Source organism: Loxodonta africana, chromosome 4 (genome assembly GCF_030014295.1).
Source record: "Loxodonta africana isolate mLoxAfr1 chromosome 4, mLoxAfr1.hap2, whole genome shotgun sequence".
NCBI lineage: Eukaryota > Metazoa > Chordata > Mammalia > Proboscidea > Elephantidae > Loxodonta > Loxodonta africana.
Window position 1 is genome coordinate 26,851,009 of NC_087345.1, and position 27,097 is coordinate 26,878,105.

At 42.6% G+C, this 27,097-nt stretch overlaps 1 protein-coding gene across 1 annotated transcript in view; it reads right to left on the bottom strand.

The window, feature by feature from the left end:
* The window catches only part of STAB2 (stabilin 2), a 216,585-nt gene that overhangs the window by 72,549 nt on the left and 116,939 nt on the right, over positions 1-27,097 (bottom strand). Inside the window, exons 34-41 of the mRNA XM_064285120.1 lie at positions 25,156-25,287; positions 22,576-22,704; positions 21,432-21,488; positions 16,267-16,362; positions 15,068-15,263; positions 13,198-13,293; positions 4,636-4,681; positions 3,198-3,274 (exon numbers count right to left, since the gene is read on the bottom strand). Coding sequence (XP_064141190.1) covers positions 3,198-3,274; positions 4,636-4,681; positions 13,198-13,293; positions 15,068-15,263; positions 16,267-16,362; positions 21,432-21,488; positions 22,576-22,704; positions 25,156-25,287 — 829 coding nt within the window. The remainder of the gene's footprint in view (positions 1-3,197; positions 3,275-4,635; positions 4,682-13,197; positions 13,294-15,067; positions 15,264-16,266; positions 16,363-21,431; positions 21,489-22,575; positions 22,705-25,155; positions 25,288-27,097) is intronic.

Genomic DNA, 27,097 nt, shown 5'->3' on the forward strand with positions numbered 1-27,097 from the left:
TTTCCCAAGTGCTGTAGGCTGAAAAATGCCCCCCACCCCCAAAGATACCCACGTCAAATCTCTGGAACCTGTGAATGTGACCTTATTTGGTAAAATGTTGTGAAGGTTAATGTTATATCAACTTGGCTAGGCTATGATTCTCAGTGGTTTGGCAGACACTATGTGATCACCTTCCATTTTGTGATCTGATGTGAGCAGCCAATCAGTTGAAAGTGGAGTTTCCTTGGGGGCAGGGCCTGCCTCCAGTATATAAAGGGATGTCCTGGCAAAGCTCCTTCTGTCTCTCAGCTCTGCACTGTTCTTGTTGCCTGACCTCTGGTTTTTGGGAAGTAAGCCTGCAGAAATCTCTGGCCTGGCTCCTGACCTACAGATTTTGTTGGGTTCATCAGCCCCTGCCACCATGTGAGCCGGCAGAGGACTTTAGCCTGTCACCTGACCCATGGCTTTGGGACTTGCAGGCCCCTACAATTGTGTGAGCCATTTCCTTGAAATAAATTTCTTGCTGTAAGAATCTCGAGATCATCTTGGACTTAGAAACCAAAAGACCAAACTAGTTGCTGTCGAGTCAATTACAAGCCATGGCGACCCCATGTGCTTCAGAGTAGATCTGTGCTGCATAAGGTTTTCAATGATTGTGATCTTTCAGGAGTAGATTGCCCATCCTTTCTTCCAAGGTGCCTCTGGGTGGGTTTGAAATGCCAGCCTTTCAGTTAGCAGCTGAGTGCTTAACCATTTGCACCACCCAGGGGCTCCCCTGGATTTAGAGTGCACCCGAAATCCAATGACGAGTCTTCTTATAAGAGACAGAAGACGAGGAAGCAATGTGACCATGGAGGCAAAGACTGTAGAGACGCAGCCACAAGTTAAAGAATGCCAACAGCCATCAGAACCTGGAAGAGGCAAAGAAGAGATTCTCTTTTAGAGCCTCTGGAGGGAGCACAGCCATGATGGATTTTGGACTTCTAGCCTCCAGAACAGATGCTACATTGGAAGTGCTCACTGGTCTATGCCAAGACATTTGAAAGACAGCTAACTGGCCAACTGACTGGAAAAGATCCATATTTGTGTCCATTCCAAAGAAAGGTGATCCAACAGAATGCAGAAATCATTGAACAATATCACTAATATCACACACAAGTAAAATTTTACTGAAGGTAATTCAAAAATGGTTGCAGCAATACATTGACAGGGAACTGCCAGAAATTCAAGCTGGATTTAGAAGGGGATGTGGAATGAGGGATATCACTGCTGATATTAGATGGATCTTAGCTGAAAGCAGAGAATACCAGAAAGATGTTTACCTGTATTTTGTTGACTATGCAAAGATATTTGTGTGGATCATAACAAATTATGGATAATATTGTGAAGAATGGGAATTCCAGAATGCTTAATTGTCCTCATAAGGAACCTGTATATAGACCATATATAGGAGAGGTGTGCATCAGGGTTGTATCCTTTCATCATACTTATTCAATCTGCATGGTGAGCAAATAATCCAAGAACTTGGACTATATGAAGAAGAATGTGACATCAGGGTTAGGGGAAGATTCATTAACTGTGATATCAGATGACACAACCTTGCTTGCTGAAAGCAAAGAAGACTTGAATCACTTACTCGTGGTCAAAGATTACAGTCTTCAGTATGGATTACACCTAAGCATAAAGAATACAAAAATCCTCACAACTAGACCAATAGGCAACATCATGATAAATGGAGAAAAGATTGAAGTTGTCAAGATTTCATTTTACTTAGATCCACAATCAATGCCCATGGAAGCAGGAGTTTAGAACTCAAAGGATGTATTGCATTGGGCAAATATGCTGCAAAAGACCTGTTTCAAGTGTTCAGTAACAAAGACGTCACTTTGAGGATGAATGTGCACCTGACCCAAGCCATGGTATTTTCAGTATGCATGTGAAAGCTGGACAATGAAGAAGAATTGATAGATGTGAAATTATGGTGTTGGTGAAGAATACTGAATACATCATGGACTGCCAAAAGAACAAACAAATCTGTCTTGGAAGAAGTATAGCCAGAATGTTCCTTGGAAGTGAAGATGGCAAGACTTTATCTCATGTACTTTGGACTTGTTATCAGGAGAGACCAGTCCCTGGAGAAAGACATCATGTTTGGTAAAGTGGAGGGTGAGCAAAAAAAAAGATTCTCAATGAGATGGACTGACACAGTGGCTGCAACAATAGGCTCAAATGTAGCAATGATTGTGAGGATGGCACAGGACCAGGCAGTGTTTCATTCTGTTGTACATAGGGTCGCTATGAATCCGAAGCGATTAGATAATACCTAACAACAGTAACAGCCTCTAGAACTATGAAAGAATACGTTTCTGTTGTTTTAAGCCACCCACTTTGTGATGATTTGTTAAAGCAGTCAGAGGAAACTAATATACCAAAGTAATACACCAAGGTAATACAAATACTAGGTGATTAGAGTCAAACCCAGAGGGTTTAATGCTGAGGCTGTTACACTAGCTGCATTATTCTGCCCTTGTGCACAGAGAGATCATTTCATCTCACAGCCACTCTACAACATGAGTTGGTGGAGCTCAGAGCAGTTAAGCGACCCACCCAAGGCCACATGGGTAGGAGGAGGATAAAACAGGGCTTGAGCCCTTTTCTGACCCTCTCCACAGAGCCTTGATGCTCAGGCTACACCCTAGGCCAATAGAATCAGAATCCCCGGGATGCTCTTTAGTGGCTTTTGAAGCTCCCTAGGTGGATGGCACAAATGGTTAAGCACTTGACTACTAGCCAAAGGGCTGGAGGTTGGAACCCTTTCAGAGGTACCTTGGAAGACAGGCCTGCTGGTCTGTTTTTGAAAGGTTACAGCCATTGAAAACCCTATGGAGCAGTTCTACTCTGCACACATGGGGTTGCCATGAGTCAGAATTGACCTGATGGCGGCAACTAACAACAACAGCTGATTCCAATCGCAGCCAAGATGGTGAACCATGGCTTGATGAAAACAGGTGCCATTGGCCTGCCCATTCCAAAACTAACAAGCCCCATATGTGAACAGTTGGTTTCTGGGCCAGGTGTCCAATCAGCTGCCTCGTTACATCCCATTCCTCATCGTTGGTTGGCACCAGCCGCCAAGGCCCAGTCAGTCTACAGGAATCCAGATCTCTCCACAGCCCATGTGAACCCTGAGGCCCGCAGTGCATTCCTTCTCCACTTGCCTGTGCAGACTGTCCCGTTCCCTTGGAACCCTGCTGCACACTTGCACAATGCTGTGCCATCGGAATTGAGAAGGCAGCTGCAACGAGAACGGGCAAATGGTGTTTGTAGATAAATACATAACCCAATACCCCACCACATGATTTACAGTACGCCTTTACCCCATCACCCCAGCCTCTCGGCCCCTGCCCCCATAAAGCACTTAGGGATCCTAGATAAGGTTTGGGAGGAGAGTCCATTGGTAGCACGGCCCCCTAACAGGCAGCTAAAGTTGCAGTCAGTGATCAGCAGACTATGGAGTGCGCAGATGTAGGTGGTAGCCAAGGAATAAGAAGAGTAGCTACTGATCTTTGGAGAAACTCCTGTGTGCTAGGGGCTGTGCTTCTTGCTTTATTTCATGTGATCTACACAATACCCAATAGCCGTAGGAAGTAGATATTATTATTTTCACTTGGAGTTCTGGGTGATGCTAACAGTTAACACGCTTGCTGCTAACCAAAACAGTTAACATGCGTGCTACTAACCCAGGGGCGCCTTGGAAGAAAGGCCTGGTTATCCACTTCTAAAAAATCAGCCATTAAAAACCCTGTGGAGCACAGTTCTACTCTGAAACATGAGTCAGAATCAACTCATGGCAAATGGTGGTGAAGGATAATTCCCACTTCCTGATGAAGAAACTGAGGCCCAGAGGAATTACGTAACTGGCTCGGGGTCACATGGTCCGTGACAATTACAGAGGCTGACTTTGAATTCTGGTGTGACTCCAATTAACCACCACATTAAGCTCTTGTGGGGGATGCGGAGAGGCGTACCAAAGGCATGGCAGGTATGGCATGTGCCCGGGGCACCACTTGAAGCAGGGGGCGCCACTGAGCACATCACAGACGAGTTTTTATCAGTGAAAGCCAGGAAGCTGCAGCTATAATTTTCATGTAGTGCCATAGTAAGTAAAAGATCAACAAGCTTGGCTTGTATATGTGAGCTGATATTATAGTAGAGTTATCTAGAAGATGTGTGTCAGATGTTTGGACAGCGGGACAATTTCAGTGGTTGCCATAGGCGCTGTTTTCCATAGAGGTGCTTCTGGGGGGATGGGAGTCTGAACTCAGGCTTGGCTGCAAGGCGGAGCAAGGCTGAATGAAAAGGAGCCCCACTGGGCTTTCTCTGCCTCAGTGAGAGCCCCTGGGACTTGAACTGGAGTGACAACTGCCATTTTTGCTAATGTGCCAGGCAACTTAGGTGGCAGCTTGTTAAACTGGAACTGGCAAGTTGATGGTGGCCTCTTCAGAGATATTTTTAGTCTCATACTTAAAAGTTTACTGTAAACACCTGGTAAATAGCATCTGGAAACTGCTTCCTCAAGGATAGGGCCTGGAGCTGAAACCACTGGGAAGGAACCCCCTTTGCGTTGTCCCCAAAGGAGGCCCAGAGGGCACCTACTTGGCACTGGTGTGGCATGTCCCATTGCAGTTGTCTTTTGTGATTTCTGAAAAAGAGAACCAGTTGCTCTGTCAGCCTTCTTTCACCAAACCTCACTTGAGACGTATCTTTTAGTACTTGCTGCTAGGAAAAGATTTACTTATTCTGAAGTAACCGGTATCTGTCATACAAAGTATGTAACTGTCATGCGTTGAATTATGTCCCCCCAAAAATGTGTGTACCAGTTTGGCTGGGCCATGATTCCCAGTACTGTGTGATTTTCCTATACATTGTAAATCCTGCCTCTATGATGTTAATGAGGGAAGATGGGTAGCAGTTGTCGTTAGTGAGGCAGGATCAGTCTACAAGATTGGATTGTGTCTTGAGGCAATTTCTTGAGATATAAAAGAGAGAAACGAGCAGAAAGACATGTGGGCCTCATACCACCAAGAAAGCAGTGCCTGGAGCAGAGTATGTCCTTTTGGATCTGGGGTCCCTGTGCGGAGGAGCTCCTAGTCAGGGGGAAGACTGATGCGAAGGCTGACAGAGAGAGAAAGCCTTCTCTTGGAGCTGACACCCTGATTTTGGACTTCGAGCCTACTTTACTGTGAAGAAATAAATTTCTCTTTGTTAAAGCCATCCACTTGTGGTGTTTCTGTTATAGCAGCACTCGATGACTAAGACATAATTGGGTACCGAGAGAGTGGGGTGCTGCTCTAACAGATACCTACAATGTGGAAGCGGTTTTGAGACTGTGAATGGATACAGAAGTGGCCGCAGCAGAGAACCAGAAGCAGCAGAACCAGGAGACCAGCGTGAGATGGCGCTGGAGCTGACTCACAGAGTGAGAGAGCTGAGTGCCTGCACACAGGAGGCTTCCTGGCTGAGTGGGGTGCCCCACACACTTATTGGTGGAGCTACAGATCTTTGGAACACTTGCCCCAGCAGGGTAGATGTGGGCGAGAGTCCCGAGCTGCCAAGAGGCCAAGAAACGAGGAAGCAGAAGCTGAAGAGACAGGGAACACAAGAAGCCGAGCTACCTCAGTCTCATCAGGTAAGGCCATGACCTCAGGGTTTTCAAAAGGTGGAGCGGGTGGCCTCTGGTGTTTCTAAGGGTGGAGTCACCACTCAGATGGACTAGGAAAATGGTGTGCATAAAACCGTGGGAACAGAGTTGCTGTCCCAGTGGGCCTGGAAGCAAGAGCTGAAGCCCAGGGCTGAGGGGCCTCTGCTCAGAATCTGGAGAGTGTGGCCAATACCTAGAGTCTGGAGGGAAGGGCCATTGTGTAAATTGTCTCAAAGAACAGAATTATTTTCAAAGCCTTGAGGGCTAATGTAATGTGTTCTGCTGACTTGCTTGGTGCCTGTTATCCCTTCTTTTCCTCCAGTTTCTCCCATTTGTAATGGCGATGTCTAACTTGTACCTGTTCTGCCATTATACCTTTGGAAGCAGATAACTTGTATTCTAGATTTCACAGATGAAGAGGAATTTTTGGATTTTAGACTTGGAGTTAAGACTTTTGCCGTGATACAATGGGGTGAATATGTTTTGCATGTTGCAAGGATGTGACTTTTTGGGGGCCAAAGGGTGGAATGTCATGGATTGAATTATGTCCCCCCAAAAATGTGTGTATCAATTTGACTGGGCCATGATTCCCAGTATTGTGTGATTTTCCTATACATTGTAAATCCTGCCTCTATGATGTTAATGAGGGAAGATGGGTGGCAGTTGTGTTAGTAAGGCGGGATCAATCTACAAGATTGGATTGTGTCTTGAGGCAATCTCTCGAGATATAAAAGCGAGAAACAAGCAGAGAGACACGTGGGCCTCATACCACCAAGAAAGCAGTGCTGGGAGTAAAGTGCATCCTTTTGGACCTGGGGTCCTGGCGTGGAGAAGCTCCTAGTCTGTGGGGAGATTGCTGAGAAAGCTGACAGACAGAGAAAGCCTTCCCCTGGAGCTGACACCCTGAATTTGGACTTTGAGCCTACTTTACTATGAAGAAATAAGTTTCTCTTTGTTAAAGCCATCTCCTTGTGGTTTCCTGTTATAGCAGCACTTGATGACTAAGACAGTAACCCACCATGTAAATCTTTCTTTACACTGGCTTTCAGGACACTCACAGCCAAATCTAAAGGTCAAACATGGATCAACAACAGTACAAGAACTACTAAGGAAGTGTCTCCTGCAAAGATCAGTAAAGCACAGTAGCATCCCTCTCATGGGACTGTGTTCAGAGGTTGATGTGCATTCCTTCCCAGGGTTTGATTTTCTGCTCTTATTTATATTTTTGTTCCTTATTTTTTCAAATTTTTTTGGTCATATTATTAGGGAGTGACATAAACAAGCAAATGTGCAATTATACCTAATCTTTTTTTTTTTTTTTTTAACATGTGCAGAAATAGCCCAAGGCCTGGCACACGTGGGAACTCATTATTTGTTGAATTAATTTCCAAATTCCCTGAACACAGCATAGTTTCTTGCTCTTGGATAGCTAGCTAACCGATACTTCCTGGCAAGGAGGACTCACGAAGAAATCACTAGAGATGAGGAAAGTGTACCCTTTGGGTAGGATGCTACTTATGTTGAGAGCTTTGGGGATTAGTTCTGATCAAGTTGCCCACGGAAGGTTCTGAGACAGACACCTGACTGCAAAAGGGGATTGTTTTGTGTCAAAGGGAACATTTCCAGGCTCAAGTGGTTTGGAGTGGATGCAGTGTAATTTTATGCTTCTTTGTACTACTCCTTGAGCCTAGAAATCCCTTTTTCCGTTTGCTACCTGTTAAAACTCCCATCATCTTTTAGAACTTCCTTTCTGAAACCTGCTCTAAACTTCAATTAATTCAATTAATTGGTAGTGGTTACATGGTGTGTTCTGTTGAGAAGGATCTGATGCTCCTATCTGGCCTCAGAGGGAGAGACTGCAATAATTGATTAGTGATGTTTGCCATGGGCTTGGGAGCAGGGAGTTAGCTTGCAGGCAAAGGAGTTATCTCTCTTGCTCCAGTTTAGTGACTCTTTGCTCTGCACTCCCATACTACTGTTTTTCCCATTTTTTTTTTTTTAATTGAGATTTATTTCCATTGGCCTTCCTTTGCAGGTCATTGCTTACACTTCTATTTACTTTACTAGAATGGGAGCTCCTTGGGCAAGGGTGTGCATTGAAGATGGTCAGGCGATAAGGCTGGAAAAAAGGGTGAGTGTCAATTGGTGAATGCCTTTGTACTCCAACCTGCTAAGGAGTTTGAACTTTCTCCTGTAGGCAATGGAAAACCACAGCAAGTTGTCAAGTCTTGGTAAGGGATTAGGAAACATCTTATCTATCTTCTGGAAAGTTCTCTCTACGTCAGTGTAGAGTATGGAATATGGAACATAGGACCAGAGACCAAGGCATTGGCCAAGAGGCTACTTGAGAGGAGAACAGGAGGAAGGGATGGATTTGAGAGATGTGGAGGGCGAAGAATTAGATATGTTAATGAGGGAGAGAGAGGCATGGAGGCTGAGTAGGTGGTTTCTAGATTGGGTGAATAGGTGGGGTCTTTCCTCATGGTAGGGAAATCAGGAAGAGAAGTGAGTCTGGTTCTGTGTCCTTGGCTCAGCTGTCTTCCTCTTCTGTGGAGTGAACCTTATATATTTTCTGCTTGTTCACTGATGTCTCTTACATTTATATCTCCAGGCTTGACCTCACTCCTGAGCTTCAAACCCATAGATTTAACTGTGTACTCTGTGGCAACTGGCTGGGTACTATCACCAGACTATAAACTGTTGAAGGCAAGGATCATATCACGTGCATTGCAATGTCTTTAGCATAGTGCCTGGCACATAGTAGGAGCTCAGTCAAGTATCTGCTGAATGAATGAATGGATGTCTCCTGGCCATCTCTATCTGGATGTCCACTGGCACCTCAAACTCAACCAACCCTAAACTGAACTACCCCGCTAACAGCCCTCTTCCTAAATTGGTCCACCATCCATGTAGTTGCCCAAGTTATAATCTGGGTGTCATCCTTGACCGCTTTCTCCCTTTTCTTTTCCTCCTGCAGATAATCAGTCACCACATGCTGTTGATTCTATTTCGTTTAGCAACCAAGTGTCTCTGTTTTCACTGCCACAGTGATGCCACTGTCTTAGTTCTGACTTTCATCAATTGTCTCTTTTTTTTTTTTTTTAACTTTTATTAAGCTTCAAGTGAACGTTTGCAAATCCAATCAGTCTGTCACATATAAGTTTACATACATCTTACTCTGTACTCCCACTTGCTCTCCCCCTCTTGAGTCAGCCCTTTCAGTCTCTCCTTTCGTGACAATTTTGCCAGCTTCCCTCTCTCTCTATCCTCCCATCCCCCCTCCAGAAAAGAGTTGCCAACACAATCTCAAGTGTCCACCTGATATAATTAGCTCACTCTTCATCAGCGTCTCTCTCCCACCCGCTGACCAGTCCCTTTCATGTCTGATGAGTTGTCTTCGGGGATGGTTCCTGTCCTGTGCCAACAGAAGGTCTGGGGACCATGGCCGCCGGGATTCCTCTAGTCTCAGTCAGACCATTAAGTTTGGTCTTTTTATGAGAATTTGGGGTCTGCATCCCACTGATCTCCTGCTCCCTCAGGGGTCCTCTGCTGTGCTCCCTGTCAGGGCAGTCATTGATTGTGGCCGGGCACCAACTAGTTCTTCTGGTCTCAGGGTGATGTAGGTCTCTGGTTCATGTGGCCCTTTCTGTCTCTTGGGCTCTTAGTTGTCGTGTGGCCTTGGTATTCTTCATTTTCCTTTGCTCCAGGTGGGTTGAGACCAATTGATGCATCTTAGATGGCCGCTTGTTAGCATTTAAGACCCCAGACGCCACATTTCAAAGTGGGATGCAGAATGCTTTCATGATAGAATTATTTTGCCAATTGACTTAGAAGTCCCGCAAACCATGTTCCCCAGACCCCTGCCCCTGCTCCGCTGACCTTTGAAGCATTCATTTTATCCCGGAAAGTTCTTTGCTTTAGGTCCAGTCCAATTGAGCTGACCTTCCATGTATTGAGTGTTGTCTTTCCCTTCACCTAAAGCAGTTCTTATCTACTGATTAATCAATAAAAAACTCTCTCCCACCCTCCCTCCCTCCCCACCTCGTAACCACAAAAGTATGTGTTCTTCTCAGGTTTACTATTTCTCAAGATCTTATAATAGTGGTCTTATACAATATTTGTCCTTTTGCCTCTGACTCATTTCGCTCAGCATAATGCCTTCCAGGTTCCTCCATGTTATGAAATGTTTCAGAGATTCGTCACTGTTCTTTATCGATGCGTAGTATTTCATTGTGTGAATATACCACAATTTATTTACCCATTCGTCTGTTGATGGACATCTTGGTTGCTTCCAGCTTTTTGCTATTGTAAACAGAGCTGCAATAAACATGGGTGTGCATATATCTGTTTGTATGAAGGCTCTTGTATCTCTAGGGTATATTCCGAGGAGTAGGATTTCTGGGTTGTATGGTAGTTCTATTTCTAACTGTTTAAGATAACGCCAGATAGATTTCCAAAGTGGTTGTACCATTTTACATTCCCACCAGCAGTGTATGAGAGTTCCAATCTCTCCGCAGCCTCTCCAACATTTATTATTTTGTGTTTTTTGGATTAATGCCAGCCTTGTTGGTGTGAGATGGAATCTCATCATAGTTTTAATTTGCATTTCTCTAAAGGCTAATGATCGAGAGCATTTTCTCATGTATCTGTTGGCTGCCTGAATATCTTCTTTAGTGAAATGTGTGTTCATATCCTTTGCCCACTTCTTGATTGGGTTGTTTGTCTTTTTGTGGTTGAGTTTTGACAGAATCATGTAGATTTTAGAGATCAGGCGCTGGTCGGAGATGTCATAGCTGAAAATTCTTTCCCAATCTGTAGGTGGTCTTTTTACTCTTTTGGTGAAGTCTTTAGATGAGCATAGGTGTTTGATTTTTAGGAGCTCCCAGTTATCGGGTTTCTCTTCATCATTTTTGGTAATGTTTTGTATTCTGTTTATGCCCTGTATTAGGGCTCCTAGGGTTGTCCCTATTTTTTCTTTCATGATCTTTATCGTTTTAGTCTTTATGTTTAGGTCTTTGATCCACTTGGAGTTAGTTTTTGTGCATGGTGTGAGGTATGGGTCCTGTTTCATTTATCAATTGTCTCTTGAAAACTTGCCACAGTTTCCAGACTGTTCCCTGGCAATGTCATTTTAAGTGTGGTTGGTCCTAGCATACACCATGTTCTTATAAACTCATAAGTGACAGCTAGGGGCAATCTATTGTATCTATTTGAGAGATTCGCCAGGATATCTTCCTGTTTGCATGACCCCATTGCTCCCTTCTCCCCTCTCCTAGGCTTTGTGAATCCTGGCTCTGTACTCTAGCATTCGATACGTTGCCCTGGGTTGTCTCTTTGGCTTGGGACCATTCAGATTTCCTACTTCAGCTTTTCAACAAACTCAATTCTGTATTCCCTTAATTTCAGCATCAATTAGAGCTTTGGGCAAAGACACTCCTGACAACCCTAATCTCTCATTGGGCTAGTGGACCCCTGTGATTCCCTCTATGGCCCCCACCTGAGAAGAGGCAACTTCTTGTGCTTCTGTAACTTCTGAAAACTGCTTCCAGATCTGTTCTTTCATATCTAGTGTCAGAAGAATCTTCTGGAAATGCAAATATAATCATATTTCTCCCCTGTTTTTAAACCCTTTAATGGGCTTTTGTTGGCTTTAGAGAAGGCTCAACCTGCTTAGTCTTTCAGGATCTGGCACCTGCCTACCACTCTAGCCTTTTCTCATTCAGCTTTACTCTTTGCCCCTACATGCTCTCATTCCGAAATCCTTTGTTTCCCTAAGCGTACAGAGCATTCTCATATCCCTGTGCCATTCCGTGTGCTTCTTTTGGCCTGACATTCTAGGCCCTCTCATCACTCTCACCTGGAGTGTATTAAGAAACATCAGCCAATGTGGTGGGGGCAGGAAAAATGGGTTTGCTCAGACCCTGATAGTGGAAAAAAAATTGTTAGAGCCTCTGGAGAACAGGTTGGCAATAAATAGCAAAATCTTTCCACAAAGTGCCAACTTCTGACTCAAAAATTCCATCTCTAGGAGTTTAGCTAAATGAAGTATTAAGACAAATGCAAAAGGATGTATATACAAGATATTAATTGAAGCATTATAAAAGCAGGAAATTGGTTTAAAAAGGGGGTGCACTCATCTAATGGAATATTATGTAGAAATTTTAAAAGTCATGATATGTATCTATATTTATTTGCATGGAAAGATTCCCATGATATATTGTGGAATGAGAAAAGTAGGTTACAAAACCGTATGTAGAATATAGTTTCATTCTTGTTGTTAAGTGCTGTCAAGTCGGTTCCCACTCATAGCGACTCTGTGTACAACAGAATGAAATGCTGCCTGGTCCTGCGCTGTCCTCACAGTCATTGCTATGCTTGAGCCCGTCGTTGTAGCCACTGTGCCAATCCATCTCGTGGAGGGTTTTCTCTCTTTTACTGACCCTATACCAAGCAGGATGTCCGTATCCAGGAATTGGTCCCTCCTGATAATATGTCCAAAGTACATGAGACAAAGTCTTGCCATCCTCACTTCTGAGGAAGATTCTGGCTGTACTTCTTCTAAGACAGATTTGTTTGTTCTTCTGGCAGTTCATGGTATATTCAGTATTCTTCATTAACACCATAATTCAAATGCATCAATTCTTCTTTAATCTTCCTTATTCATTATCTAGCTTTTGCATACATATGAGGGGATTGAAAATACCATGGCTTGAGTCAGGCACACCTTAGTCCTCAAAATGATAACTTTGCTTTTGAACACTTTAAAGACGTCTTTTGCAGCAGATATGCCCAATGCAATGTGTCGTCTGATTTCTCGACTGCTGCTTCTGTGGGCGTTGATTGTGGATCAAGTATAATGAAGTCTTTGACAACTTAAATATTTTCGCTGTTTATCATGATGTTGCAAAGGTATTTGACTGTATGGATCATAACAAATTATGGATAAAACTGTGAAGAATGGGAATTCCAGAACACTTCATTGTGCTCACGAGGAACCTGTAAATAGTCCAAGAGGCAGTTCAAGCAGAACAAGGGGATACTGCATGGTTTAAAATCAGGAAAGGTGTGTGTCAGGGTTACATCCTTTCACCATACTTATTCAGTTTGTATGCTGAGCAAATAATCTGAGAAGCTGGACTGCATGAAGGAGAATGGGGCATCAGGATTTGAGGAAGACTCATTAACAACCTGCAATATGCAGATGACACAACCTTGCTGTGGGAAGTGAAGAGGACTTGAAACACTTAGTGATGAAGATCAAAGACTATAGGCTTCTGTATGGATTACACCTCAACGTACAATTCTATACACATGTTTATATACCTAGAAAAAAGTTGGAAGGTTAATATAAACTGTTAATAAGAGGTAATTCTTACCTTGGGAGGATGAGTTATTTGTTAGTTTTATTTCCAGAAGCAATAATAAAGGTGTTAATTTCTATTTTAGAAAGAAAAAAACTGTAGCTGTTGAGAAGTGAGGCTAAGAATGGATCATAAATACCGAGGGGTCATGCTTACCACTGTCACATCGTATTCCTCTCCAGCCAACGTCACATTCACAGGAGCCATCACCAAAGGGTCCTTGGTTGCATCTCCCATGGACGCAAGGACACACTATGTGGAAAAATGCCCACAAATCATCAGACTGTGACCATGCTCAGTATCTCATTTATCATTTACTACAAGGGTTCACTTCATTGCACTTAATTCTTCAAACTGATTTCTAAAATCATTGTCTTTAATGGAGGGCTAGATTCACAGGAAGGGCAGGTGCATAGGAAATGGAATGTAGCAGGTTGGTAACACATGAACCAGGTCATGCTTCAACAAGACCATTCAGTCCACAGTTTTGGGACTGTGTAGCAGTACAAGTTAGTGACTCAAGCAGCATGAGAGTATCCTCAACTAAGGTTATCTGAGGACCAAGGTTTAGGTGGGGCACCTTTGGATGGAACCACATGTGTTCCCTAAGGGTGGACTTCAAAAAGAAGCCAATTTGATACTGGTTTATATAAACCTGGAATGCCTATTCCTTTGTTACTCAGCAGGGTCACGAGCCTTTTTGAGAATTGGATGAAAGCTATGGATGCCTTCATCCAAAAAACACCCAGCCTTGGGTTAGGAACCGCTGTGCCAATGTAAGCAGATAATTCTTCCAAATCACAGACAAAACTGTCAATTATATGTTAATCTTGTTTGGTTTAACTAGCTGAGAAGAAAACCTCGATAGCAAAGTCAAATTTATGGTTTTGAGTGCCAGGTGGAACGATGCTTTGTTTTCTCTTCATGGACTAAGAAATTCCTCCTCTCCAGTCATCCCTTTCATAGGCATATGTCCCTGGGCATAGGGAAGTCAGGGTAAAGAAGGCAGATGACTTGGCTCAGATGGGTCACTATTTCTGTAAAAGTAACTTAAAGCATATAGATCGTGATGGTGAATCAACAGTTATCTTCACATAAAGGACAGCATAACATAACAGCAGGGCTTTGAGCCTAGCCAGGTATACAACCAAATCTTAGTTTGTGCCTTTCATCCAGATCACAGCCTGTAAACTTGGGGGAAAATCACTTAACCTTTTTGCCTTAATCTCCTTATCTGTAAAATGAAGACACCAATGTGCATGTATATAAGATTTCTATGTGGACTAAATGAGATGATGTATGCACAACTGCTTTTCAATCTATCAAGCAATGTCCAAAGTTTAAAGTGTAACCGTGATGACTAGTGTGAAGGTAAATACCAAAACATGTGGTTGGGTTGGGGAATATCAAGGAACAGATCGTGGGATGGGTTGGTCGGTTCAGGTCAAAAGCCAAGAAACGAAACCCATTGCCATCCAGTCCATTCCAACCCATAGTGACCCTATAGGACAGAGTAGAACTGCCCCATAGGGTTTCCAAGGAATGGCTGGTGTATTTGAACTGCTGACCTTTTAGTTAGCAGCAGTATCACTTAGCCACTACACCACCAGGGCTCCAGACTAGAGATGGGTAATGTTTGGAAACACTGCCCTATGCAAATTACACAAGGCAGCTGTTCCTATAATTAACAATGATAAACCCATTGTGGTCGAGTCGATTCCAACTCATAGTGACCCTATAAGACAGAGTAGAACTGCCCCATAGGGTTCCCAAGGCTGTTAATCTTTATGGAAGCAGGCTGGCACATCTTTCTCCCTCAGAATGGCTGGAGGGTTCCAGCTGCCGACTTGGTTAGCAGCTGAGTGCTTTAACCACTGTGTTACCAGGGCTCCTTCACAATGATGCTAGCAGGTGGGAACCCAGCCTGCCTGGAGAGACAGGCTGGTAAGGGTAAAAAAATTCTTGTACATTCCTGTTGGTTCCTGGAGCTCAGGAGCCTGACTGGCCTGGGGAGGAGGATGCCCACCTTGGTCACAGTGGATCCCGTATCTGCCCTCGTTGCAGGTCTCGCAGGCCGTCCCATTGAAGCCCTCTCCACACTCACACATGCCCGTGCCATTCACTCCATCCAAGCAGATCCCATTTCCGAAGCAGACATCCCCGGCTTTCCCTGGGCAGGGCTGGCACTGGGGGCCAAAGAAGCCCGCACAGCATTCTCTCATCTGAAACGGAAGCACACGGCTTGACTCACACTCCCATGTTTTGTTTTCATCCACCTCTGTGTAGAAACCCTGCTGCTGTGACATGGTGTATGCTGTGCTTCTCTGACCTTACATGGAGGGGTAGTGGGGAATGGGGGCAGAACCCCCTGAGGACTGGGGGAGGCTAAGCGATTTCTAGCGGTGCTGAGGACAAGACTGAGGCCTCCACTTGGGAGGCAGGAAAGAGGGAAAGGAAAAGGCAAGGAAGAGAAGAGGGTGAAGAAAAATTAGGAGAGGCAGCAGAAATCAACTAAGGGGATAATGCAAGTGATGCTGGAAAGGCAGGAGGACAGGGGAACCCTTACCATTTCCAGACTTGGGCTCTTTGGTGTCCTGTCTTATTTTATCTAGGAGTCACCTCTGCAGGTGACTCCTTTGGCATCTTATAAATGAGTCAGGGAAGACCTATGGAAGGATATCTGTTTGGCTTGGGCCTGCCTTTATTCCTGAGGGCATTAAAACACAGTCTCCTCCAGGCCCAAGCTCTGTAGCTTAAAGGCCAAGGGGATCTTGTCTCTTCCAGGATAAGCATGGAAACAGGACAAGAAGTTATACTTTTCCTGCAGATTCTAAAGTCACAGCCCAGAGGTACTTAGCTCTGGGGTTCCATTTCCTAAATGACCAGGTCCACCTCGTTTTTCCTTAGTGATTGGCTACTTCCTGTCTGTTGCTTATAAGCGTGTTCCCAGAACTACCCTCTTGTGAAAACAGGGAGGTCCTCTTAGCCTCTCAGTCCCCCAGTTTCTTCATCATGCAAATGTTACTGCAGCCTCTTCCCATTTCCTGCCTTGTGGGGTACCTTGAGTTTTATGACTTCCACTGCTACCTTGAATGATAATGAAGACAATGAGGAGGAGGACGAGGTGGCAGAAAGAACACACGCAAAGGTGCTTTGAAAACTACATGATTAAATTTTGCAACATTGCTGCAATAATGAAGAGGATTATTAAATCATTACACTCACAATTACAGTTTTCACACATACTGGCCGGCACCCAATGAATGGGGATCGCTGTCCCATGAAATAAAGGGTATAGATACATTTCTTCATCTCTTTACCCTATGAAAACAGTAATGATTACATCAGTTATTTAGTTTAGAGAAAAAGAAAAGTTTTCCCATCTCTAAAAGCAAGTTGGTGGGTGATGCGTTGCTGTGTCTCCAACTAAAATGTTCTAGGGAAGGAGGGTGATGGCTTCCTGGCACTGCTTTATCAGCAAGAAAAAACAAAAACACAGTGTTGGCTGCCAGAAGGCCAGGTGAGAAAACCCAAATAATTATACCTTAAGGTAGTGTTCGAGCCCCTGGGTGCACAAATGGTTAAGTGCTGGGCTACTAACTGGACGGTTGGCTGTTTGAACCCATCCAGTGGTGCCTTGAAAGAAAGGCCTGGCAAGCTGCTTCTGAAAAATCACCCTTTGAAAACCATCTGGAACACAATTCTACTCTGACACACATGGGGTAGCCATGAGTTGGAATCCACTTGACAGCAATTGGTTTGGTTTTTTGTTTTTTCAAGGTAGTACTCTGTAAAAAAAAAAAAAAAACTTCTCTAGAAGGCTAACTCAAGGCAGGAAGAATCATAGAGTAAATCAGGTAAAAAATTTCCTACCAGCATCGTACATTGATTGACCTGAGACTTGGTTTTTATTTATTGATTGATTTGTATCCTAACTACTGTCTACCGCATGTCTGTCAGTTTGTTGTACTGTGAGGGCTTGCATGTTGCTGTGATACTGGAAGCTATGCCACCAGTATTTCAGATACCAGCAGGGTCACCTTAATGGATAGCCTGCAGCGGAGCTTCCAGACTAAAACAGACTAGGAAGGACCTGGCCATCTCCTTCTGGAAAAATTGGCCAGTGAAAACCTTATGAAGAGCAGCAGAACATTGTGTGATATAATACCAGAAGATGAGCTTCTTCAGGTTGGAAGGCACTCGAAAGATACTTGGGGAAGAGCTGCCTCCTCAGAGCAGAATCAACCTTAATGACGTGGATGGAGTAAAGCTTTCAGGACCTTAATTTGCTGATATGGCACGATTCAAAATGAGAAGAAACAGCTGCAAACATCCATTAATAATTGGAGTGTGGAATGTATGAAGTATGAATCTAGGAAAATTGGAAGTTGTCAAAAATGAAACGAAATGCATAAACATTGACATCCTAGGCATTAGTGAGCTGAAACAGACTGGTATTGGCCGTTTTAAATCAGACAATTATATATATGGTCTACTATGCTGGGAATGACAACCTGAAGAGGAATGGCATCGCATTCATCATCAAAAAGAACATTTCAAGATCTAATCCTGAAGTGCAACACTGCCAGTAATAGGATAATATCCATATGCTGACAAGGAAGACCAGTTAATATGACTATTATTCAAATTTATGCACCAAGCACTAAGGCCAAAGATGAAGAAATTGATTTTTACTAATTTCTGCAGTCTGAAATTAATTGAACATACAATCAAGATGCATTGATAATTACTGCCGATTGGAATGCAAAAGTTGGAAACAAAGAAGAAGGAAAGTAGTTGGAAAATATGGCCTTGGTGATAGAAATGACACGGGAGATCAAATGATAGAATTTTGCAGGACCAATCACTTCTTCATTCCAAATACCTTTTTTCAATAACTTTAATGGCAACTGTACATGTGGACCTCCCCAGATGGAATACACGGGAATCAAATCAACTATACCTGTGGAAAAAGACGATGGAAAAGCTCAATATCCTCAGTCAGAAGAAGGCCAGGGGCTGACTGTGGAACTTGCTCATATGCAAATTCAAGTTGAAGCTGAAGAACAAGTCCACTAGGGCCAAAGTATGACCTTGAGTATATCCCACCTGAATTTAGAGACCATCTTAAGAATAGATTTGATGCATTGAACACTAATGACGGAAAACCAGAGAAGTTGTGAAATGACATCAAGGACATCATATATGAAGAAAGCAAGAGGTCATTAAAAAGACAGGATAGAAAGAAAAGATCAAAATGGATGTCAGACAAGACTCTGAAAGTTGCTGTTGAACATCAAGTAGCTAAAGAGATTGGAAGAAATGACGAAACAGAAGAGCTGAATACAAGATTTCAAAGGGCAGCTCAAGAAGACAAAGTAAAATATTATAATGAAATGGGCAAAGACCTGGAGATAGAACACCAAAAGGGAAGAGCACACTCAGAATTTCTCAAACTGAAAGAATTGAAGAAAAAATTCAAGCCTGGAGTTGCAATATTGAAGGATTCTTCAGGGAAAATATTAAAAAACTGATGGAGGAAGCATCAAAAGAAGATGGAAAGAATACACGGAGTCACTGTACCAAAAAGAATTGGTTGACATTCATCTATCTCAGGAGGTAGTGTATGATCAAGAACCAATGGTACTGAAGGAAGAGGTCCAAGCTGCACTGAAGGCATTGGTGAAAAACAAGGCTCCAGGAATTGAGGGAATACCAACTGAGATATTTCAACAAAAGGATGCAGTGCTGGAAAGATGCCAAGAAATTTGGAAGACATCTACCTGGCCAACTGACTGGAAGAAATCCATATTTTTACCCATTCCAAAGAAAGGAAATCTAACAGAATGCGGAAATTATCAAACAGTATCATTAAGATCACACACAAGTAAAACTTTGGGGAAGATCATTCAAAAGCGGTTGTAGTAGTACATCGACAAAGAACTACCAGAAATTCAAGGTGGATTCAGAAGAGGATGTGGAACCAGGGATATCATTGTTGACATCAGATGGCTCATGGGTGAAAGAACATAATACCAGAAAGATGTTTACCTGTATTTTATTGACTATGCAAAGGCATTCGACTGTGTGGATCATAACAAATGATGGATAACACTGTGAAGAATCGGAATTCCAGAGCACTTAATTGTGCCCATGAGGAACCTGTACATAGACCAAAAGACAGTCATTTGAATAGAACAGGGGAATTCTGAGTGGTTTAAGGTCAGGAAAGGCATGAGTCAGGGTTATTCAATCTGTATGCTAAGCAAATAATCCAAGAAGCTGACTATATGAAGAAGAACGGGGCATCACGATTTGAGGAAGACTAATTAACAACCTGTGGTATGCAAATGACACAACCTCACCTGCCGAAAGTGAAGAGGACTTAAAGCACTTACTGATGAAGACCACAACCTTCAGTATGGATTACATCTCAACATAAAGAAAACAAAAATCCTCACAATTGGACCAGTAAGCAACATCATGATAAATGGACAAAAGATTGAAGTTGTCATTTTGCTTGGATCCACAACCACTGCCCGTGGAAGCAGTAATCAAGAAATCAAACGATTGGGCAAATCTGCTGCAAAAGACCTCTTTAAAGTGTTAAAAAGCAAAGATGTCACTGTAAGGACTAAGGTGGGTGTCATGGATTGAATTGTGTCCCCCCAAAATATGTGTCAACTTGGTTAGGCCATGATTCCCAGTATTGTGTGGTTGTCCTCCATTGACACAGTGGCTGCAACAATGGACTCAAGCATAACAATGATTGTGAGGATGTCGCAGGATGATTGTGAGGATGGCGTAGGACTGGGCAGTGTTTCGTCCTGTTGTATGTAGGTTCGCTATGAGTCAGAACTGACTTGATAGCACCTAAAATGACTGTGATTGTAACTTTATGTTAAAGGGGATTAGGGTAGGATTGTAACACCCTTACTAAGGTTACATCCCTGATCCAATGTAAAGGGAGTTTCCCTGGGGTGTGACCTGCGTCACTTTTTATCTTACAAGAGATAAAAGGAAAGGGAAGTGAGATGTCATACCACCAAGAAAGAAGAACCGGGAGCAGAGTGCATCCTTTGGTCCCGAGGTTCCTGCCAAGAAGCTCCTAGTCTAGGGGAAGATCGATTAGAAGGACCTTCCCCCAGAGCTGACAGAAGGAGAAAGCCTTTCTCTGCAGCTGATGCCCTGAATTTGGACTTCTAGCCTACTAGACTGTGAGAAAATAAATTTCTCCTCGTTAAAGTCATCCACTTGTGGTATTTCTGTTATAGCAGCACTAGATGACTAAGACAGTGGGCCTGATTGAAGCCGTGGTGTTTTCAATCACCTCATATGTATGTAAAAGCTGGGCAATGAATAAGGAAAAATTGATGCCTTTAAATTATGGTGTTGGTGAAGAATATTGAATATACCATGGAGTGCCAGAAGAACAAACAAACCTGTCTTGGAAGAAGTACAGCCAGAATGCTCATTAGAAGGAAGGGTGGTGAGACTTTGTCTCACATACTTTCGACATGTTATCAGGAGAGACCAGTCCTTGGTGAAGGACATCATTCTTGGTAAAGTGCAGTGTCATCGTACAAGAGGAAGACCCTCAATGAGATGGATTGACACAGTGGCCGCAACAATGGACTCAAGCATAACAGTGATTGTGAGGATGGTGCAATGTTTCGTCCTGTTGTATATAAGTTCGCTATGAGTCAAAACTGACTTGACAGCACCTAACAACATCCTACCTGGGTCCAAGAAATGATTGAAATCTGCTTACAAATTAAAACTAAAGTGAGTAAATCAGCATTCTTTCTTGTTATAAATTACTACTAAGGGGGCAGAAGCATTTATTCTTCATAGTAGCTGCAGCATTATCAGAAGTAGCTTTTACAATAAACAGCTATAGGAAAATCGATCTGTAATTAATTAAACAATGTGTCTATTTCACCCCAGATCTACAATCTGTTTCCTTAGAGGAAGTTGGTTGTAACTTCAACTCTAAGACGAAATCAGGCAGGTAGAACTAATCCAGGCTGAATACGCTTTGGAATATGGAGTTTGACTTCTATAACAGGATTTCTTGCTGCCGTCTTCAACTGGCTACCAGGATATGAAAGATGTAGAAAGTGAAAAACCCCTTTCTGGGATGTGTACTGATTGATATGGGTTTCTATTTTATTTATTAATTACATTTTGCCTTGGTTCCAAGAAAAAGGAAAAAAAAAAAAGTATTCAAGACTGTTTATAAAGATTCATACAACATAACAAGTTACATTTAAATGAAAACCGAAGGAAGGAATTAGGGCAGTAAAAATGAGGTATGTTTGAGACTCTATTTCTAAATTGGACCTCCCTTGGATCTTAAACTATTTTATGAAAGCAGACAAAATACTTACTAGTTGTTTAGTTCCAAGTGGGCAGATCGGCTGCTGGAGACATTTCCCACACTTTCCCTTGATAAGTAGAGGCAAAGAAAACAATTCAAGGTCATTAATTTTAGTGGAGCCCTGGGGACACAGTGGTTAAGAGCTCAAGCTTCTAACCAATAGGTCAACAGTTCAGATCCACTAGCTGCTCCTTGGAAACCCTATGGGGCAGTTCTGCTCTGTCCTATAGGGTCCCTATGAGTCAGAATTGACTTGACAACAACAGGTAGTGGGTAATTTTAGTGCAAAATTGGACTGTAGATATTTTTCAGATCTTGCAGCTGAAAGATTTAGGATATAAAATAAAAAATTGGAAGGATATTGGGAAGATCATCTGGTCAAGCTTCTTAATATTCTTTGAGGCAAGCACGTCAACTACCTCAGGTCTTGAATGTTTGAGTGTTGTCTTTTCTCCACAATACTCCTCTGAGCCTAATGGTCCTTAAAATGTGGAGTTTAAATCCTAATTCCCTTAACAACAATACTCATTTATTGAAATCCGTATTTAGTGAATTGGGCAAGATTCAGACTAAGAGGATGTGTCACACACAGTGCCCAGCCTTGAGGAACTCATGGTCCTGTTGAGGGGTGCAGGGTGGAGACAGCCCACAGAGATAATAAGACAAAAGAGCGTAAAAGAATGACAGAAACTCTTGAGGTGCAACTTGTTCCTAAAACAGGAGGAGGCCGATATTTGTCTAGTTCTTAATTGGGCACCTACTGGACAGTTTAGTGTGGTTGTTCCGAGTTCTGGCTGTGGGGCCAGGCTGCCTGGATTTAAACCCTTTCTCTGTCACTTATAGCTGTGTAAACTCTCCGTGCCTCATTTTTCCATCTGTAAAATGGAAATAACAGTGCCTACTTCATAGGGTGTTGTGAGGACTACATGGGTTAATGTAATACATGTAAAATGTTTAGAGCAGTGCCTGGCACATAATTTGTCTTTGTAGAGCCACAGCCTGGTACGCTCTTTGGCACATCAGAGATATTCAACACTCAATGTTTTTTGAACTGAATTGATAATCTCTTAATAGGAGAGTCTTTATGCTTTAAAAAATGATAAAAAATAATCCAACACTCTTTAGCTTCACCATTGGCCCTGGATGTAACTTACTTGAACAATAGTAGTGTTGTTATTATCACATCTATTCTTCTGAATTTCCAAAACTTTCTCCAAGCCATGGATTACTCCCTTGTCAGTGGCTGCATTGGTGTAATTTATGTGAGCGTCATTTACATAGACCTGTGAATGAGAGGGTTACATGTGAATTTTTATTGTAGTGATTTTAAGGGGATGGGGAAGATGGGGATTGGAGGATATCAATAGGACAATAGCTGGGGGATCGTCTTTGCCACCATCTAGCTGTGTAACCTTGGGCCAGTTGCTTCTCCTCTTTGAGCCTCAATTTTTGCTTTTCTAAAAGGCAGGGGCTGTTGTAGATCATCGCTAAGGCTTCTCTCTATCCTTTAAATTAATTGATTTATGATTCTTTGAAAACTACTGAGTCATGATCATCATGTTAGTACCTATTGGCAAGATGGCTCCATGGACATGCTGAGCTATGCTGTAGACTGGGAGTCCCAGAGGGGTTAATGTCTCCCAAGACCAAGACGTGGAAAATGAAACTCATTGTCCTTCTAGAATGTTTCTACTTCGTGGTTAATTTGCAAACAATCCTCAGAAAGGCCACATGACCGTTGCATAAGAATAAAATGACAAGCATTTGTGGAGTGTTCCAGAATTTATAAAATCTCTGGGATCAAGACAGTATCATATCGTTTCCCAAAAGGGGTCTCCATTAGCTCATGTTTCCCTCAGGGCCTTGTGGGAATGTGTATGTTTGGTTCTGTCTTTGCCTAGTATGTCCATAAGCATCCAAGATGGGGACTATGTCAGTATCAAAATGCTGCCAACTCAAATTCATCTTTGAGTTGTGATTTGTTTTGTTTTGATTTTTCAAGGAGGGACTACCTTAATGAGTAATTAATACAAAATAAGTGAACCCATTAATTCATTCATTAATGTAACTACTATCATGAGAAGAAATGGCTCCTTGAAAAATTTTGTGTGTGTGGGTGTGTGAATGGAGCATGGCTGAGGTTGGTGGGAGGGACTATTGTACCAACCAGATATCATGTTAGAGTCCAATAAGAGTTAGACATTTTTAATAACAGCTCCAACACTCTCCACTGCAGGAATACTAAAATGACTCTAAGTGCTTAAATTTGAACTTCTACTGTATGTTAAAGTCCCTTATTGTTACTTGTAGTCATGTGAATTTCCACTTAAATGTTGGAATAAGTTGTTGTGGAGCTCCACGGAGGTGTTCCAAGGTCTGCGTAGGTTTGCAAAATTTGCACAAACTTTACTGATAGTGTCAAATGGTGATTGTAATACAAATTTTCCAGAAATTCAAGATGATGAACTATTTTAAATCTCACAATAGCAGAACTTTTGATGCTGTAATACCACAGATTTGACATTAAAAAAAAGATGAGTCATTTTCATCATGGGATGCATCCAGATTATTATGGGATGCATTAAAATTTTGATTTGAACACAAGTCTATTCATTTAGAGGGCATTTTTTCTGGATTTCCATTGCCCTAAGAGAAAGTAAGTATCGATAAAAGCAAAATCTCTATTATAAAAATAATTCTTGTTCTAGATCAAAGAATTTCCAAAGAAATGAAAAATGAACATGGCAGTATTGAAATCGATTCAACTAACTATGCATCTCCACATGATGAAATGAAAGATGATGTAGGTAAAAACATAAAATGAAAGCTACCAATAACAAAATTGCCATTCCTGGAAAAATAAGACAATGTATTTAAAAGGATTTTCTCATAGTTATTACATATGCAATAAAAAAAAATGCAATAGATGGGTATATTTCTAGAAATCAGAGTAAAATATTTGGATTTAGCTTATTTCTCAGGTAACAATGAGTCAGACTTATTTTCTCTCTAAGCAGATAGAAGATTTCACACAAAAATTCATTTGTGATTCAGTGGTGATATTGAAGAAATTGTTTTTAAGATTTTGCTTTTTAAAAGGACCAAATAATATTATTGATTAAAAATTTCATGATTAATTTTTATTCATCTTAATAATATCGATTTTTTTACTTGCTTGAAATATTTGAATACAATTATATGTAAAAATGTTAAATATTTAGTCTGATTATTTTTTATGAATTCTAAACACTTAGATATGTAGGTATTTTGTGAAATAAATACTGGAAGACAGGCTTGGTGGTCCATTGGCTCTAGGACCGCAATCTCTATGATCAAGCAATGATAGCAATATTAATTCACTTGGCTGCTGGGTCCTTCATATGTCATTAGGCTTCTTGTGCCATGGAGTCCAACTTCCTGGGAGTTTGGTTGGGCACCTCAGGCTCCCTTCTCTCTTGGAGATTGTGTGGGGACTGTGATAGGTTTGTTGTACCAGTGACTCCTGGGATTCAAATATCATACTTCGTAAGTCTACACTGATTATCTGAAGGCTGTCAACAGGGAAGGTGAATGGGAACTTGAGGATCTGGTTTAGTCATTACTTTATGGCGAAACAGCTGTCTTTTGTTGATAAGGCTTAGGAAGCAGTGGTGGGATTATTCCAGTACAGAAGTGGTGATGGATAATAGAAGCTAAGACACTACTTTTGTGGGTTTTAAATAAAGGGACTGTACCTGGTCATTGCGGAGAAAGAAGCCAAGGAAGTAGGAAAAACCCAGCATGGTCTCCCTGTGCATGCCGTTGTGCAGGTCGTTCTTCAGGAGTTTCTCCTCCAGGACCACGTGGTACCTGACAATGTCCTCCTCCTGGACAACACACAGAATTGAAAGTCAGCCCATCACCAGTCACTTACCAGGTTTCACCAAAGTGCCAGGCACTTGTTGAACTGAAAGCTTTGACTGAGACATTGTGAAGGTCAAGATTGTGTGTCAACTTGGCTGGGCGATGATCCTCAGTGTTTTGGCAGTTGTATAATGTTGTGATCACTTCCCTGTTGAAATTTGATACCAGATCACCCCCATGATGGAATCTGCTGAGTGGTACCGGCAGGGGCTAGGCCTGTGGTGGCTCACCGCCCCCTCAGCCTTCTCTCTCCTCCCTTTTCCACCTACTTCCTTCCTGCTCACCTAGCTTTTTTTTTTTTTTGCTTGTTCTAAATCCTGCAGCTGGCTCCTGTTTGCCTGACCTCCGGTTCCTGGGACCTGAGCTAGCAGCTTGCCTGCCCTTTTCGTGAGATTCGTAGATCTTCACAGCTTGTTCCAGCCCTGCTCTCTGGCCTGCTGATCTTGGGTTCACCAGTCCCTGTGGACACATGAATCAGGAGAATCCTCTTTCTTACTTCATAGACTTGGGACATACAGCCTTTAAAAACTGTGTGACCCATTTCCTTGGTATAAATCTCTCTCTATATGCTTTATTGGTTTCTCTAAAGAACCCAGCCTAAGACAGACATCAAGACACAATAAATATGAAATACTAAAATGATTTTTTAACATACCACCTAGGAGAACTTGCAAATTTTCTAAGTAGGATGGCCAAGAACTTGTTACGTGACTCTAAAACCAAGACTGAGGGTATGATAGTTTAGGAGAGGAATTTAAACATTTTTTTTGAGAACTGCCGATGAGGAGAGAATCCTCACACCCCAGCCTGCCGTACATCTCAGTGGTAATGAAAGGAGGTTCAACAGGATGTTTCAAAGAGCTTGATCTGTGTCCCCTGCAGATAGGGTATCATGTTGAACTGGAGTCTGACTCAAGTGTGAGAAATCTTATAATCCAGAGATGGCTGGCAAGCTGATCAGTCGTGGAGTGAGGAAAGTTGTTGCTGCACTGGGATAGGCCGGCATTCCTATAGGTGGCTTGCACAAGAGGGTGTGTGCATTTTCTGAGGACCAGCTGTGTGGCTGTGTCTGAGTGTTGGTGTCATAGGTATTATCCAAGATGGCTGCCTAGGAGGGTGGACAGGCTTCTCCAGAGGAAAAGCTGGATATGATCTCTGGATTCTTAGGGTCTGAGGACGGAATAAGTGACTACAGAATAGAGAACATTAACACAGGTGGAGGGAATGATGTGTGGGATATTTAAAGAACTTGCAACAGCATCCACGAGAGAGGGATTAAGCTTTAAATGCTTGCCAGGCCCAGAAAGTTCAATGCTATATCATGACAAAACCAGTCAGATAAGAATTTTCCTGCCCTCTTAACGTCCCTTCTCAACCACCAACACTTCCAGCTCCTCACGTTCGAACCTGGTGAGACCAAAACTGCATTTAATGAAATTGGGGAGGGGCATGGAAGCATAATACGGGGGACACCCTGGGGAGCACAGTTCTACTCTGACACTCATGGAGTTGCCATGAGTTCGAGTTGACTTGACAGCACCTGGTTTTTAGATTTGAGCAAAGGCACCAAGAAAGAAACGTCTTTGGCATGTTTAGGCTCCATGAAATGATCACTCTGGTTAGACCACATGGTTTTTGCAGGGAACTGGTGGGAGATAGTCATGGGCCCAAGGGTGGCTTAGAGTGAGGAGCTTTAATGGCCAGCTCCCATTTCATTAGCATCTTCGTCTCAGCCACCCTATATAAAGATATAAGTGAAAACTATGTGCCTGT